This window comes from Pyrgilauda ruficollis, unplaced genomic scaffold, assembly GCF_017590135.1.
Source record: "Pyrgilauda ruficollis isolate IOZ18807 unplaced genomic scaffold, ASM1759013v1 scaffold11, whole genome shotgun sequence".
In the NCBI taxonomy this organism is placed as follows: Eukaryota; Metazoa; Chordata; class Aves; order Passeriformes; family Passeridae; genus Pyrgilauda; species Pyrgilauda ruficollis.
The window spans coordinates 11,974,044-11,988,367 of record NW_024509210.1 but is presented as its reverse complement, the minus strand read 5'-3'; the positions used below and the strand labels follow the sequence as shown (position 1 = coordinate 11,988,367).

The 14,324-nt window shown below is 37.9% G+C and overlaps 1 protein-coding gene across 3 annotated transcripts in view; it reads left to right on the top strand.

Annotated features, from left to right (window-relative positions):
- The window catches only part of ZSWIM8 (zinc finger SWIM-type containing 8), a 53,572-nt gene that overhangs the window by 14,236 nt on the left and 25,012 nt on the right, over positions 1-14,324 (top strand). For all 3 annotated transcript variants that reach the window (XM_041476137.1, XM_041476146.1, XM_041476127.1), the window contains exons 2-5: positions 4,917-5,070; positions 6,243-6,337; positions 10,580-10,752; positions 12,492-12,599. In XM_041476137.1, coding sequence (XP_041332071.1) covers positions 4,917-5,070; positions 6,243-6,337; positions 10,580-10,752; positions 12,492-12,599 — 530 coding nt within the window. The remainder of the gene's footprint in view (positions 1-4,916; positions 5,071-6,242; positions 6,338-10,579; positions 10,753-12,491; positions 12,600-14,324) is intronic.

Here is a 14,324-nt window from a genome sequence, read left to right as displayed (position 1 = left end):
ACTAAAATTCATGTGCCTTGTGGATGGAGCTTTGCATGAGAAATACCTTTAAAGGAAGAGAAAGTATCTTATTTTCAGACTTTTGCAAAATGCTACTGGTACATACTGTGTAGCTTATCTGCAGTTCAGAGATGGATTTTGTCTATTTTTAATAGACATGTTGCTTTTTATAAGATGATGATTATATGGTAAAATGGAAGAAGAAAAAGAAGTATGAATGGCCTAAATGCCTTGGAAGTAATTTATTAATAATGAGTACGTCCTTAATTAAAAGGCTTATGTTTCATTTTGCAATGTTCACCTTGGTAAACTGTTTAAAAAATACATTCACAGCATTCATCCTCAACTATTACAGAGTTAAAGACAAAGGTGATGTTTTCTGATATTTCTTGCCAGGTCTGAGCCTGAAGGACTGTGTTTCTGTGGCATCTAGTTCTTAAAGACATCAACTCAGAATAAATTTCTAGGAAAAAAAAAAAAAGCAAGAGAATAAACTAAAACCAACAGCAGAATTTTAGAAAGGAATTTACAGTACAGCAAGCAGTAAAAAACCAAATATTTTTAAAGAGTTGGTTTATGTATGTTATGATTAAATGCAATGCTTCCTTTGCTTGCCTGTTTGAGAATTCTCAGTACATTTTGGTTTTAAGTGGTATCAGAAAGACAGTGTATCACTGACTTAATCCAAGGGGCATTTTACTGACAGGTAGTTAAATTAAACAAGCAGAAATCCTGTACATGCATTCTAAAGCAACGGTTTTATGTTTGTACATGGGAAATCCTGTAAAAAGCAATGTGTTATTTACTATTTTTAAAATGAGATTTGTAAACCAGATTTTGTAACACCCTCCCATATGTCCTTCACCAGTCAAGACTGAACTCTGTATTTCCTCTTAGCTTTACTGTTCTCACTAGCTTTTGATATCACAGGCGATTCACTTAATTTTCTTCATCTTCTTGTTCTGTGTGTAGTTATATTACTTTGTTACTCTTTGTTACATTTTGGAGTGAAGCCAGTGAGATGGGTGAGGCGAAACTTCAGATGGGGACCAGGGATTGCTGTAAAATCAAAGCTTGTAGACTCATCTCTCAAGAGATAATGTAGTCTAAGATACCATTTGTCTAAAGTTAGGGAAAGCAATGTATCCTGTCTTTGTACTGGGTCTTATCTCTTGCTGTGAGTTTTGTTCACTTGCATTTGTATTCATTCACTTGTATGTGTAGTTTACTTTTAGAATGTGTATCAAATGAAAGTAACTCAATGGAAATAACAGATACATTCAGTGTTTAGCCCAGTTGTTTTTTTTAAATTGTATTTTAATAGCTCTTTGGCATTCTCATGGTCTCTGTTCTGCTGATTATTCCAGCTGTTTCTTCTCTGTTTTTCTGTTTACTGTGCTGAAGGAATACTGCTACATCATTTTGAACGTGATCTGTTCTTATGAGTAATTGTTGGCTGCACCTTATTACAGCCTACTCTCTAACTGGAAAGGTTAAGCAACTGCCACACATTCATCTCTGTGTGGTAAGTCCTGCTGGCACAGAAGTTGTTCTGCTGGTGAAAATGCAGGTTTGTGTGCGCAGCTTGTGTTGGCTGTTTTGGGGTCAGGTGTTTTGTTGTTGTTGTTCCAGCAGGAATAATTACATCTGTGCTAAAGTTTCAACTTTTACAAAATGACTACAAACATCAAACCTGTAATTCATGTAAAACAGTAGCAAAAAGGGCAGGATAGTCCTCATCAAAGCTCCCTGTTGTGTGGTGGTAAATAATGAGGTGTGATTTATTCAGAATGGCTCAGATATGCTTGATCTTGCATTTTAGTTAGGTTTTCTTAGTCATTTAGCTTATGAGAAGAGTTTCAGGTTGCTTATGCTTTACTTGTGACTCTGTTCTTTCAATAGTTGAAATGTGCTTTTTCTTCTGTTTGGGGTATGTCTGCTTCCAAGAGCAAATAGTGATTCTTGCTAGTTTTGCTCCACAATTTAAAATTATCTTCTCCCTTGGATAGTTTTATCTCAAGAATTTGACTTCACTGCTGTTTAATTTTTTTAATACTAAATTTGCAGTCTTCCTTCCTATACTTATTTTTGCTTTGAGTAGAAGCTGTGGTGCTTTGTCCTTTACTTTTTTAGTAGACTTCCTTTTTTCTTTTTTGCTAAAAATATTTATTATAGAACCTGAGAGTACCTTTTGTCTATTTTATTGATAATACCTCTTGATATGGGTGGGTATGAATCTACCTACAAGCAGGTATAAAGCCACCAACCCAAGATTTGTGTATCTAGAAATAAACTTCTTTAATAGATCTCTCTTTGTTTGGGACTCAGATGAGAGTATTTGAAGTCTAGTTTTAGCACCAAAGTAGGACTGTCCAGCTAACTTTACAGGAGGAAGAAGGGAAAAGACCCTCTAATACTGCTCTGAGCCATATGGCAGGTAGGGTCGTCTCACCTTGGCTACACAGGACTAAACTTAGGGCAGTTTAACTTCCTAACTTTGGCATTTACATGTGTGCCAGGGTAGCTATTGTAAATTCACTCAGCCTTGGAGTGTGATTAACAAATTGTTTTCTGCTTTTCAGTTAATTTCTACTATTTTTTCCATCTCTCATTTTCTTTATTGAAAATTCTGTACTTTAGAATGGTACATGATCTTACAAGTAAGATGGTTGTTTTTTCCCCTCCAGGTTTTACTGCTTTTGCCTTATTCCCAAGATGTTTCAGCTGTGTGCTCTGAGTTGTGCTACATAATTGGCCACCTGTCTTCTGCTCATCACTGCTAACACAGTACAGCTGATGAATCAGTTAATGGGTTCAGTGCAAAGTCAGCCTTACTTCACTTTGTACAGTTATTAAAGTCAAGCTGGCTGACTTGTGCTGGAGCAGATGAGGTGGTCTCATGTTGTAGTATTTCTAGTCTAACCTTCACACCCAGCACCAGATCTTTATAAAAAGGAATACCATCTAGGCTGAAGGCTTGCAGCTCTCAAAAGAATGTACAGGTGTTTCAGTCACTACTGAAGTTATGTTTTGAGCCTTTTACCTTGTAGAGGTTGTTTAGGTGTTACCTCTTTTCTAGTATTGTGCAGTGAAGTAACTGAATAGGTTACCTCTATAGGAGAAATGCATTTTAAACCATGCAAAATGCCTCTCATTGCTCAGAGTAATTTCAAGTATGAAAGTGCCTCAATTTGGACTTTCTGTGGTATCTACTACTACTGTAGCAGCAGGATTTATATTAATTTGACTATGTTGCACTAATTAGAAACAGTATACTTTTTAGCGACTAATTAAAAGCAGTACATTTTTTAGTGACTTGATGAAAGCTTTACGCTTGTTTTTACACCTGTTGTCAAAAGTGTAAATGAAATTACTTTTCTGCTAAAAGCTTGTTTATCTGCTATCTGTAGAGAAAGGGGCACATCTTTTTCCAGTTTCACTCATTTTATAATCTGCTTCTCTCACATTTGTGAAAGGAATTATAGCACTGTAAAATAGAGACTGGATCTATAACATAGAGTAAAAATCATTGGTGCTGAAGAACCAACCCTGATGGTAAAAGACTGACTCTGGGAGAAGGGAATAGTGACTATGGAATCTAATTTCACTGCAAAAAAAAAATCCTAAATGCGGATGTTTGAAAACTGGTTTTTTTTCCGTATTTATGCAATCCTTTCATTTGTGGGGTCTGCTCAGTGCTGAGGGAGATGTTGGCTGCTTTGTTGTGTGCATGCACTTTCAAAGCCCTCTCCTGTCCTATCTTTCCCAACTGCTGGGACTGGAGGGCATCTCTAGGCAGAGGGTGAGAAGGTGCTTGCTGACATCAGGGCTTGAGTTTTCCTTTGATACTCTGTCTGAAGGCTGGTGTGGAGGGAAAGCTGAAGGCCAGATTGGTTTACATCCTGGCTTCCAGTGGTGTTTTAGTGGCTGGTGAGGGAAGCAAAGAGACTTAACATCAAATATCTGAATTAATTAGGGGTTTGACATCAGGGCTTGGAAGATGGGGAACCAAGGCTGCTGTAGTGATGGGTCAGGAGGTGATCTCAGTAAAGCAGGGATGTATGTACTTGCAGATACAACAAATCTGGCATTTTTTATGAAGTGTAATCTGAGTCAGAGCAAAGAAACATGAGGGTTCTATAGCCTGATGATAAGAAATCTTTATCTGCTGGTAAAAACATAAAAAGTGGAGTTAGTTTGGTAGAAAGGTGATAGTTAAATATATTTATATAAATATATATTCATATATATTTATATTTTTATAGGCTCTTACTGCCTTAAGATTCTCATGAGCTTTGTGTAGTCAGTACTGCACTGACACATGAGTTCCCAGTTGCTTCTCTAAAGAACTTGAAGTATCAAGGCAGATATCATATAAAAGGTGTTGGTGAAGGAAATAAACCAACAAGTACTAATTGAAATGAAAACCTTGTAAATAGATGAATACTGAATATTGTCCAAAAAAGTGAACACTAAGATTCCTGGATAACCATTCCATTGCTACTTCTGCATATATGTTGTACTAATTCTTTGCGTGGACTGCTGGAATTCGCAGGATGTCGCTGCCACATTGTAACAGAAATGTGTGAAAAATACTTGGTTACCTTAAGTCTTTCTAAACAAGGTCAGTTTTGTCGGGAGACTAACTGCTAGGCTGATGTAGCTCTTTTGGCCAAGGGCTGGTGTTTTTGGGATTTGTGCCTGTGCCCTGAGTGGCTGAAAACAAACACGGAGATGAAAGAATCTTCAAAACTCTTCAAAAGATTTCTGTGCTGACTTTTACTATCCATGAAAAATGGTCTTCAACGTGGTGAGATAAAAGAGGAGGTGGAAGAGCTCCCTGCTTTGACCTCTTTAGCCTCTCACAAGTTTTGTTCTCTGAATGGCTAATCGTGTTTTGTTTCTTGTCTTTCTAGATGGGCTGGTGATCCCATTGGTGGAACTCTCTGCAAAACAGGTTGCATTTCACATTCCATTTGAGGTGGTGGAGAAAGTTTATCCTCCAGTGCCTGAACAACTGCAGCTTCGAATTGCCTTCTGGAGTTTCCCAGAAAATGAGGAGGATATCAGGTAATAAATACTGTTTCTTTTTCACTGATGTTTAAGAAAAGGTTTTGTTCACTTGAGGAGAATCATTGTCCTTTAGATGTCCTGTATGTTTGATGCTTCTGTGGCTCTTATGTGCCTTTTGTAATACATGGATAGATTACTGTGGGATATGCTGTGATACGGGGTTTTATTCTGGGGTGAACTGCCTTGTATATATGCCAGGAAAACCATGGAGATGTCTTTGGAGGTTCTTTGTGTAAAGGATAACAAAATAAATGCATCCTTTAATTCGGCTAACAGTAGGCTAGCTTGTGGAGTTTTGTCCTTATGTTATTCTTACAAAGTCATCTTTCCAATTTGAACCTGTTGCTGCAGTCAGAGCTTGAACTGGGTTCAGAAATTGTCAAAGAGGGCTTGCTCAGTGTGCTGTGCAATCCTTTTTTTTTGTGTAAATAGGAGAACCAGAATTTGCTGAATGCATCAGTGATCAGAGTTGATATAGTCAGATGACTATATTTCTTAGGTTTCCACATTAACTATGTGACTACATAGTCAAAGATTTTCTGCTTTTAGATCTATTTCCAAGCTTTGCTGAAGCTTTTATATTATAGGAAGTCTACACATGTAACTCTGTATTCAGAATTTTGTTGCAAAGTAGTGATACTACACTCTTTTAGAAAGAATCTTGCTGGAAGTTCTTGGATATGTTTGTCTAAGGTTCAGGTATCAGATGGGGGAGGTAGTGTCGGAAGTGCTGATGTAAGATCACCTGCTAGGGAATAGAGCAAGCCAGCTGGTTGTACATGATCATTATTCTGATGAGCACAGATATAAAAAAACCTCACAAGAGCATGCAGATAATTAGTCTAGAAGGAATTTTTACTGTGGCATGCTAACATTAGACCTTGAACTATACTATACTATATGAAGGCTTAATTTTAGACTATGAATGAATTTGTATTTCAGAGCCTTAGGTGGAAATTCCTAAAACTGCTGGTGGCTATACACAAACCCAGTTAGGAAGAGACTAATGATTTTAGTGGTTGAATTGTAATGTTGAAATGGCAGGAGAGACCTAGACTTTGTATTCAAGATAGCAAGGGTTTTTCAAAAGCCATGTCAGCAAAGAGGATAATACTGTGAAGTTTCTCAAAACCAGAGTGATCCTGACACGTTCTGTTGATGTCTTGCAGGTTATACTCGTGCTTGGCGAATGGCAGTGCAGATGAGTTCCAGCGAGGGGAGCAGCTCTTCCGGGTGAGGGCTGTCAAAGACCCTCTCCAGATAGGTAAGAAAGTGCAGCTCCACGTTTCTAGATAGTTCAGAGTTCCAAAATCATATCTGCAATGGGACAGCAATGCTATGACCATGTCTCAAAACAAGCTTGTCTGGCATCTTAGCTGAAACTCCCTGCCAGATGTGTTCTTTACAAAGTGTTGAGCTAAATACTGTGTTTTATTTTGGCCTTAATCAGCTCAGCTGTGAAATGGACTGATGTGTCTTAGCATTTTCCAAAAAAACTGTATAGGATACCTGTTTCTCCATAATGCTTAAATTCTTCATTGCTAAAGAGAACTTGACTTCCTAGTTGTCTGATCAAATGATCAATGCCTAAAGTGCCTGTGTGGCACAGAGGAAGTTTGCAAAGTTTATTCTTGTAACAAAAGATTTTATTAATTGTACAGTTATTCATGTAGTATTTTGGCAGATGGAAATCCTTCTTGTTGGACAGTGGGTTTTATAGCTTCTCCTACTATCATGTTCTTTTTATGGTTTTTGGTGATAGAAGCTAATCTTATCTACACAAAGAATTGGACTCTGGATTTTTCATTAAATCCTTTGAAGCAAAGAAGAATATTGAGATAGCTTTTTCAGTGGCAGCTGTTTGACCAGAAGGCATTATGTAAAATAAAGGTACTACTAGTATGTCAAGGTGGGCCGTGTCAATCCCATGCAGATTTTTTTTCTGCAAGTGTGAGCCTCAGAATCAGCTTATCATTTGGCATGTGGGAACTGAGCCTGTTCTAATAAGAAAAATGATAATGTAAAAAGCTGTATAATGTTAAGGAGGAAGTTTAGGAAATTTCTTATATTTTCATGTGATGAGGGATAGAGACTTCCGTGGGCCTGTTTAGTTACTAGAACTAGGAATACTTAACTCTCAGTGATGAGGGAAATGAATAAATTTAGGTAAAGAGCCCTCAGAAAGTGAATAAAAGGGACGTGTACTATAAAGGTTTGGCAAGACCAAACAGAGAAAGGGATGGCCTTTGATATACACAAACTGCAAGAGACCGATGAGCTGTTACCTGAATACAGGGTAAAGCTTCTAAAAGGGTATTACCTTGTCCAGTGTTTACTGTGATAGCAATAGCAGCAATTCTTGGGAATGGAAGTGAAGAGATTCTTTGTACTTAAGTCAGATTGAGTTAAAACTACCTTGCATAGTGTCAGTGAGACCAGATATTAATTTTGGAATGTCAGCATTGATTTGGAAATTTTGCTAAATAGGATTAAATTGACTTTTGAGGTCATTAATAATCTTCCAATGTTATGACTGAAATGCTGAGAGAGGCCTCTAAGGAATCTGCTCCTCTAAGGAATCTGAGGAAACTTCAGGAAGCCAAATGTTTGAGGCAGAGAAAATGAGTTAAAAAGCAGCTTCCTGAAATTCAGTAATTCCTGGGATTTTGATAGTGGAAAAGAGCAAAATATTTGATAGACAGTAAAAGACTGTGGTTAGCACTGGTTTGCATTACATGAGTAATACATTAAAAAGGTGAGGAGGTGTAAAGCAATGTACACAAACAAAGGCTGGGAATATTAATGCAAAACCCGTGTTTGAGGGGGCAGAAGAGTAGGGATAAAGAGGAGGTGGTGAGTGATACAGAGGAAAAACTTCTCAAGTACACATAGAAGCAGCTGTGATTCTTGACAAAGGATTATGTGTGTGGAAGGGAAGGAAGAAACTTTGTTTAAATAGTAAGGTTGCCTTGTCCTTAGGAGAGGAACTGTATCTAATCATGGGGGCTTTTCTTCACTACATTCCAAACCCCCAATTTTTTACAGCTTTCTACTGTATATACACATGGAATTGGCTTTTGTAGACCTCCTCCCTCCATTCTCTTTGTAGCAGTCACATACCCATACTGTTGCACTGAATACATTACTGCTGTTCTTAAACAGGTGTGTTGTGGATTTCAGGGACTTCTTTTTTGTCATAGTCTTAGTTTCTTTTTAACAGCTGAGGAAGGCAGCAGCAGGTTCAGTTTGGATTCTAACTTGGCTTCTCCTTCAATAGTGTCTCTTCTTTTTAGAGGTTCTTCTGTCTTGGTTTAAAACAAGCTAACTGTCCAAAATTGCCTTCTATGTAAACGCTTTTGTTCAGCTCTCGTTTTCCCCTTTTTTTCCTGAAGTTCCAGAACTGTAAGCAGAGATGTGTGCATCAGAACTGCCCCTACAACAGTAACAGAATAGTTATGAAGAAAGCCGTGTTGCAATGATTGTGGAGTTTGGGGACATGATTTAGTGGTGAATGTGGCAGTGCCAGGTTAATGCTTAGGTAAATGATCCTAGGGGTCTTTTCCAACCTCTAAGATTCTGTGATTCTTTTAATTTTTCCTGGTAAAAGAAACCATTACTTATAATCCAGATTGCTTTCCTCATATAGTTTCCTGTGCCATCCCACAAATAATTCTTAAGTACAGCAAGATTGGTGTTGCAAAATAATTAACTGCAGTACTGCTTGAATTAGCATTGTGTCAGACATGTTTGTCAAGCTACAGATTGATTTGAAGCTTGTGATATGTCATGTTAAACTCCTTAAATTTTCTCTTGTTTTGTAAGTGCTCTTCCCTTGTTTCATTATCATTTAACTGTCTTCATATACAAAGAATGTCAGGGTAGGGGCTTGGTAAGAGCTTTTAGCTGGAATCTAGTCTTCTCTAACACCTTTTGTATTTCTTTTGTTGCAGTGTAACAGAATTGCTGCAATTCCGACTTGTGAAATGCTTAATTTGCTTCTGTGAAAGTCAGAGCATTACTCTGAGTTGTTTTTAGTATAACAGAAGGACTAGCTGAAGTGTTTGGGTTGTATTAACCAAATGTGAAACATAAATTAGAACTGTATCTGGTAATAAGCAGTGCAGTAATTTTGTGTGAATGCCGCCTTTTGTTTTGATTCTGTTCCAATTGCTAAAATGACTGAAGAATTTGGGTGGCATTATGTGTACTAATCAAAATAATCACTCACATCAGGGAGAGGATTTGAATTGTGGTGAACAGGACAAATAGAAAGGTTAAGCAAGGTAAGAGCAAATTTGTATTGGTATGGGGATTATATTTTGAGGAGGAAATTTTGCACATTATTTTAAATGGAATAAATTTAGTAGGTCATGTGCACTCCTGGACACCACTTTTATGATAATTTTTATGATCTCACAATATCATAATAAAAACTTAGTCATGTGGATTTATAATCTACTTCCTTGTCCTCATGATGGAAAAGCTATTATCTGTCCCAAGCCGTATTTTTCCACTTAAGGTAGACTTAAGGATTGAAGTTTGGTTATTACTTCGATGCCTCGGTGCTTTCTCTGCTTCATGAAAACTGAATTCCAGCTTAGCAGAAAGGGTCTGAGGCTGATACTCATTGCTCTAGAGGGTTACTAACTGCTGATAGGCACCTTCAAGACAGGTACAAGATCCATGCTCCAGCAGGCCTTTTCCTGATCATACATATCCCTCTGGATGAGCAACATCTCCAGAGGAAGCTGTATGATAAGTACAACTCATAAGCACTGTTCATGAGTTTACATGAAGCTAAGCCTTCTTAAAATCCTTTGTCATAATTTATTTGTTTATGGTCACTGATTAATAGGGCTAGATTCAAGTGTTATTTCTAAAATTTCTCCTTTCCATTGTTCTAGTCTAAGCAAGAGGTTTTATTTATTTTTTTCTGAGGTCATGATTTGTAAAAAAGGGATATTAACGAAATTGCCAGGAGGTGCGTAATTGGTGACAAATGGGTAGTTTCTGAAGCCACAAAGTGAAAGTGTTCAGGTTAAGTGCTGCCTTTTTTAGTTGACTGTGAAATTGTGAGAATTGATTAACTTGGAAATAATTCCGAACAAGTCACCTGGCCCATTCTGCACTGCTGCCAGCGTTAGCACAGAGGTTACGCCTAAAATGTGTATGTATAGTCTATCTTTGACCCTGTAAAAAAAACCTGCCTGCTTTCAGGGATGACTTTATCCAGTTCCGCTTTTCTCTGCTAAATAATAAGACAAATTATTTAATGTATTAAAAGCTGGTATGTTGGAGTCTCTTACAACACATTATGCTTCTCTGCTAGTGTTTAGGCATAGTTGGTTGGGAAGAAAGAGGTACTGGAGACTCTAGATGCACATCCATCCTTACATGCATTACATATTGTTTCCGTTTTTAAATAGCACATACCTGTATTTCTGTGCTGGCCGAACCTTTTCCCCAAATACCTGAAGAGTAACTTTGGACTTGTGAATTTCCACAGGTTTCCATCTGAGTGCCACTGTGGTGCCCCCCCAGATGGTGCCCCCCAAGGGCGCGTACAACGTGGCGGTGATGTTTGACCGGTGCCGGATCACGTCGTGCAGCTGCACCTGCGGTGCCGGGGCCAAGTGGTGCGCTCACGTCGTGGCGCTCTGCCTCTTCCGCATCCACAATGTAGGCATCCAGCCCAGCTCTGCTCTCCTCCCAGTCGCTCCTCAGTACAGCTCTGTGCAGCACACACTCTCTTTAGGGAAATGGTTCTTGACGCTACTTTTGGTTACAGATGGTGCAAATGTCTGCTCGCAGTTGTGGTCTGCGGGCTGAATGGTCTGAGGCCCTAAACTGCAGACTGTCTTTGGTAACGTGCAGATTTCTAAGGGTAGATACTGAGTGCGTTATGGCCCCTTCCTATTTCTCATTTAAATGCTAAAATCACTCATTTCTTCATCTCTGAAAAGAGTGAAAGGTCACGAATAGTTTCTTTTATTAAAAGTCTTTGTAATTACAGGATTTGAAAGCTCACTCTTTATGTTGCTTGATCAGAGTGCAGAAGGAAAGTAATTTTGATCACTCTTGGCCTTTATGTTCTCCAGTTCATTTTAACACTTACTGAGCTAACTGTCATTTTGACTTGAAGATTTCAAGCAGTCAGGTTAATGTTTTTTTTTGACTGCTTTTATTCTATGTGGCCTTCCATAGAGCAAAAAGTAGGCATTTTATATCCTAACCAACTTCAGTTGAAAATGTGTGGAATCAACATGAAATACACTAGTTGAGGGTTTGATCTTGCATATAGTTGAATTTCCTCTGCTTTGGGAAGCTGAGAAGCTTCCCAAAAGGAAGAACAAAGCGAAGAACAAAGGATTAAATTTTGATGATTGAAAGGAACAGAAGATTTTCTGCTGTCACAGAACATTTTGCAGTTAACATGCTTATGATCATGAGCATCATCATGAGCAAGAACTCTAGATTCTTTAATAAGTTCTAATAACCTGCTGAAGCTTGTTAGTATTTCACAATGGACAAGTGTAATTGGCTTAAATTTATACTCTTGTGAAATAATCAGAATATTGGTATACTTTCTGTTCTTGGGACTGGAGAGCTGGCAAAAAACGGTTTCTGCTTTGAATTCTTAGTTTGAGTTTTAAAAGGGGGATATGGAGAATGAGGCTAAAAAACAAATTGTCATTTATAGTATTTACATTCAAAGTTTGGACCCTGTGTACGATAAAAATCATTCTTTTGCCTCCAATCCTTTCTCCACCTGAAAAGCGACAGTGAAAGTATTTTTGTGTTGGTATAAACTGATACTAGCAAGTTACAAGCGAGGATATATTGCCCTATGTAGGCAAGACAATATCAGAAGTGTCTTTTATTATCAAACTGCTCTTGACCATGTAGGGTTAAATTTTGAGTGGGACATTTTTGTTATGTAGAGTGAAAAAGGTTGAGAAACTAGTGGTGAGGTTTTTTGTAATCTGATTTAAGATATGGAAAGAGATTTTTAGACTGAATTAAGATCCTCTAAAGAGATAAATGAGATGGTGGTGATTCTGTGAAACAGTCCCCCACAGAGCTGGTTCGTTTGCCAGAAGCTTAAGGGATAATGTCCTGTTTTAGAGGTTTGTTTGTGAAGTCTCTGCCAGTATTTGTGCAATTGCTAGCAACAACAGATCTTAAGCACAGCTGTTACATCAGTTTCCTTGAAAAAAACCCTTAAAACCAGTTTTTATAAAGCCTTGACAGCTTATTTGCATCTTATCTGCAACACACTACATAATTTCAGAGAAAAAATAATTGGCCATCAAGACCAAGCATGGTATGCATCAGCATAGCAAGTGTTTGTGACACTTCATCAATTCAGTGGACACAGCTTCATTAATAGTAGTTTGTGTCTCCTTTTCTTTCTTCAGGCATCTGCAGTGTGCTTACGAGCACCTGTTTCTGAGTCTTTGTCTCGGCTACAAAGAGACCAGTTGCAAAAATTTGCTCAGTACCTAATCAGTGAACTTCCACAACAGGTAAGTGGGGACCGTCATCTGATTGGCAACTTGTTAAATGCAGTTATCTTTATTCTGGGTCAATTTATGTGATGTCTTTTGTTGCAAAATAACCAGTTATGCTATTCAGTTGTGAGCTGCTGGGAAGGGATTCAGTTCTAGCTCTTTTCAGTTTTGCTATTCTATTATTTGACAGTTGTCTGTTGCCAGACAATTGGCTATCCATATCAGCCATATCAGCTATGAATATGTATATTCATAGCTATCCATATCAGCATGAATATATACTAAGCTTGTGAAAGATCGAACACAGTAAATCAGTTCGTGATTGTTGAAAATTTAGGTCAGCCCAAATCAGCTTGTTTCTTTTTTTGTATGTTTGGTTAGCTAAGTGGAGAGAACTACCCAGATAAAGTATTGGATGTGACTTAAGTGGGCACTTTCTAATGCATCTAACTGGTAACCTTTTGACTTCCCCCAGTGTAGCTTCTTAGTGATTCATAAAAATCATTCAGTGTAATAGACATGACATTTTTTTAGTCAAAGGTTAAGTCTGCTCTCTCATTCCTTAAATATGTGTGTTGTTCAGGGTCAGGTCGTTTGTATAACCTGCCTAAAATGTTTGCACAAAATAGACAAGAATACCCAAGTGATTGTGAAATGGCTGCTTTAAAATTACAAGGGCTTGGCAATTTTTTTATGCTGGTTCAGCTAAAGGAGATTGAGAAAAACTGACCTGCATGGGTATCTGTCACATTTCAGCAGTGCATTTGGAACACACTCCTCTTAAGTAGGAGTTAGATTACTGGAAGCATGTGCCTAAAATTCGTCTTATGGTACTGTGCTTAGGGACACTAAGATATTCTATTGCTAAAACATCCTATAGATTTCCTACAGAAATACTAATCTTCTTATGAGAGGAAATAGAGGAATTGTATAATATGAAAGTGATAAAAAAATACTGCTTTTTTGTTGCTGAGAGATGAGGGCTAGTGGTGTGTGCTTCTTGCTGCATTACATAACAGGCAAAGCTTTTTTTCTCTCCTCAGACTAAGCTTTATGGTACAGTCTGGTGCTTAGTAGGGGAGGGCTTTGAAAGGCTAGTAGTGGTAATAGTTGTTTCCTGAATGGCATGTGAATTGGGATGTTTGCTTTTAGGTATTCTGTGTCTGTCTGCTCCTCTCTGCAGGGTTTATTTCTCCTTTGGTCACATGTATCAGCTGTGCATCAGGGACATCTGGTTAATTAATTATTGCAATTTTGCCAGATAATCTGATGAATGCTGCCCAACAGAAAAGTTTGGGGTTTATTGGGAGATATCTTAATCTATGTTGTGTAATTCCTTTAAAAAGGCAAGGCACGGCCCAAGTTCTTTCAACAGTCTTATTCCTGGTCTTGAAGATTTCTGGATGGAGATAGATACTCTAATTCCTTGGGACCCCGTATTTTGACTACATGATGTAGAATTAGAGTGGGCTGTACATGTGATTCTATTTTATCCTTATTTCCAGTTTATGAATGACATGGTACAGTATTATAATGCTGAATTACTTTCATGTGTGAGGGAACGATGATTTATAGGAAGGCTTTTCAGAATCTCTGTAGAAAGTGTTTTCTGTATCTAGAAAAATCATGGAAAAGCTGATGGAATTAATTTCCTCGTTCGTCGCTCAAGAGCTATTTCCCCTTATTAAGCCAGTATTCCTATTCCAATTAAGCATGAATATCTTAAAAAATAAAAGACTG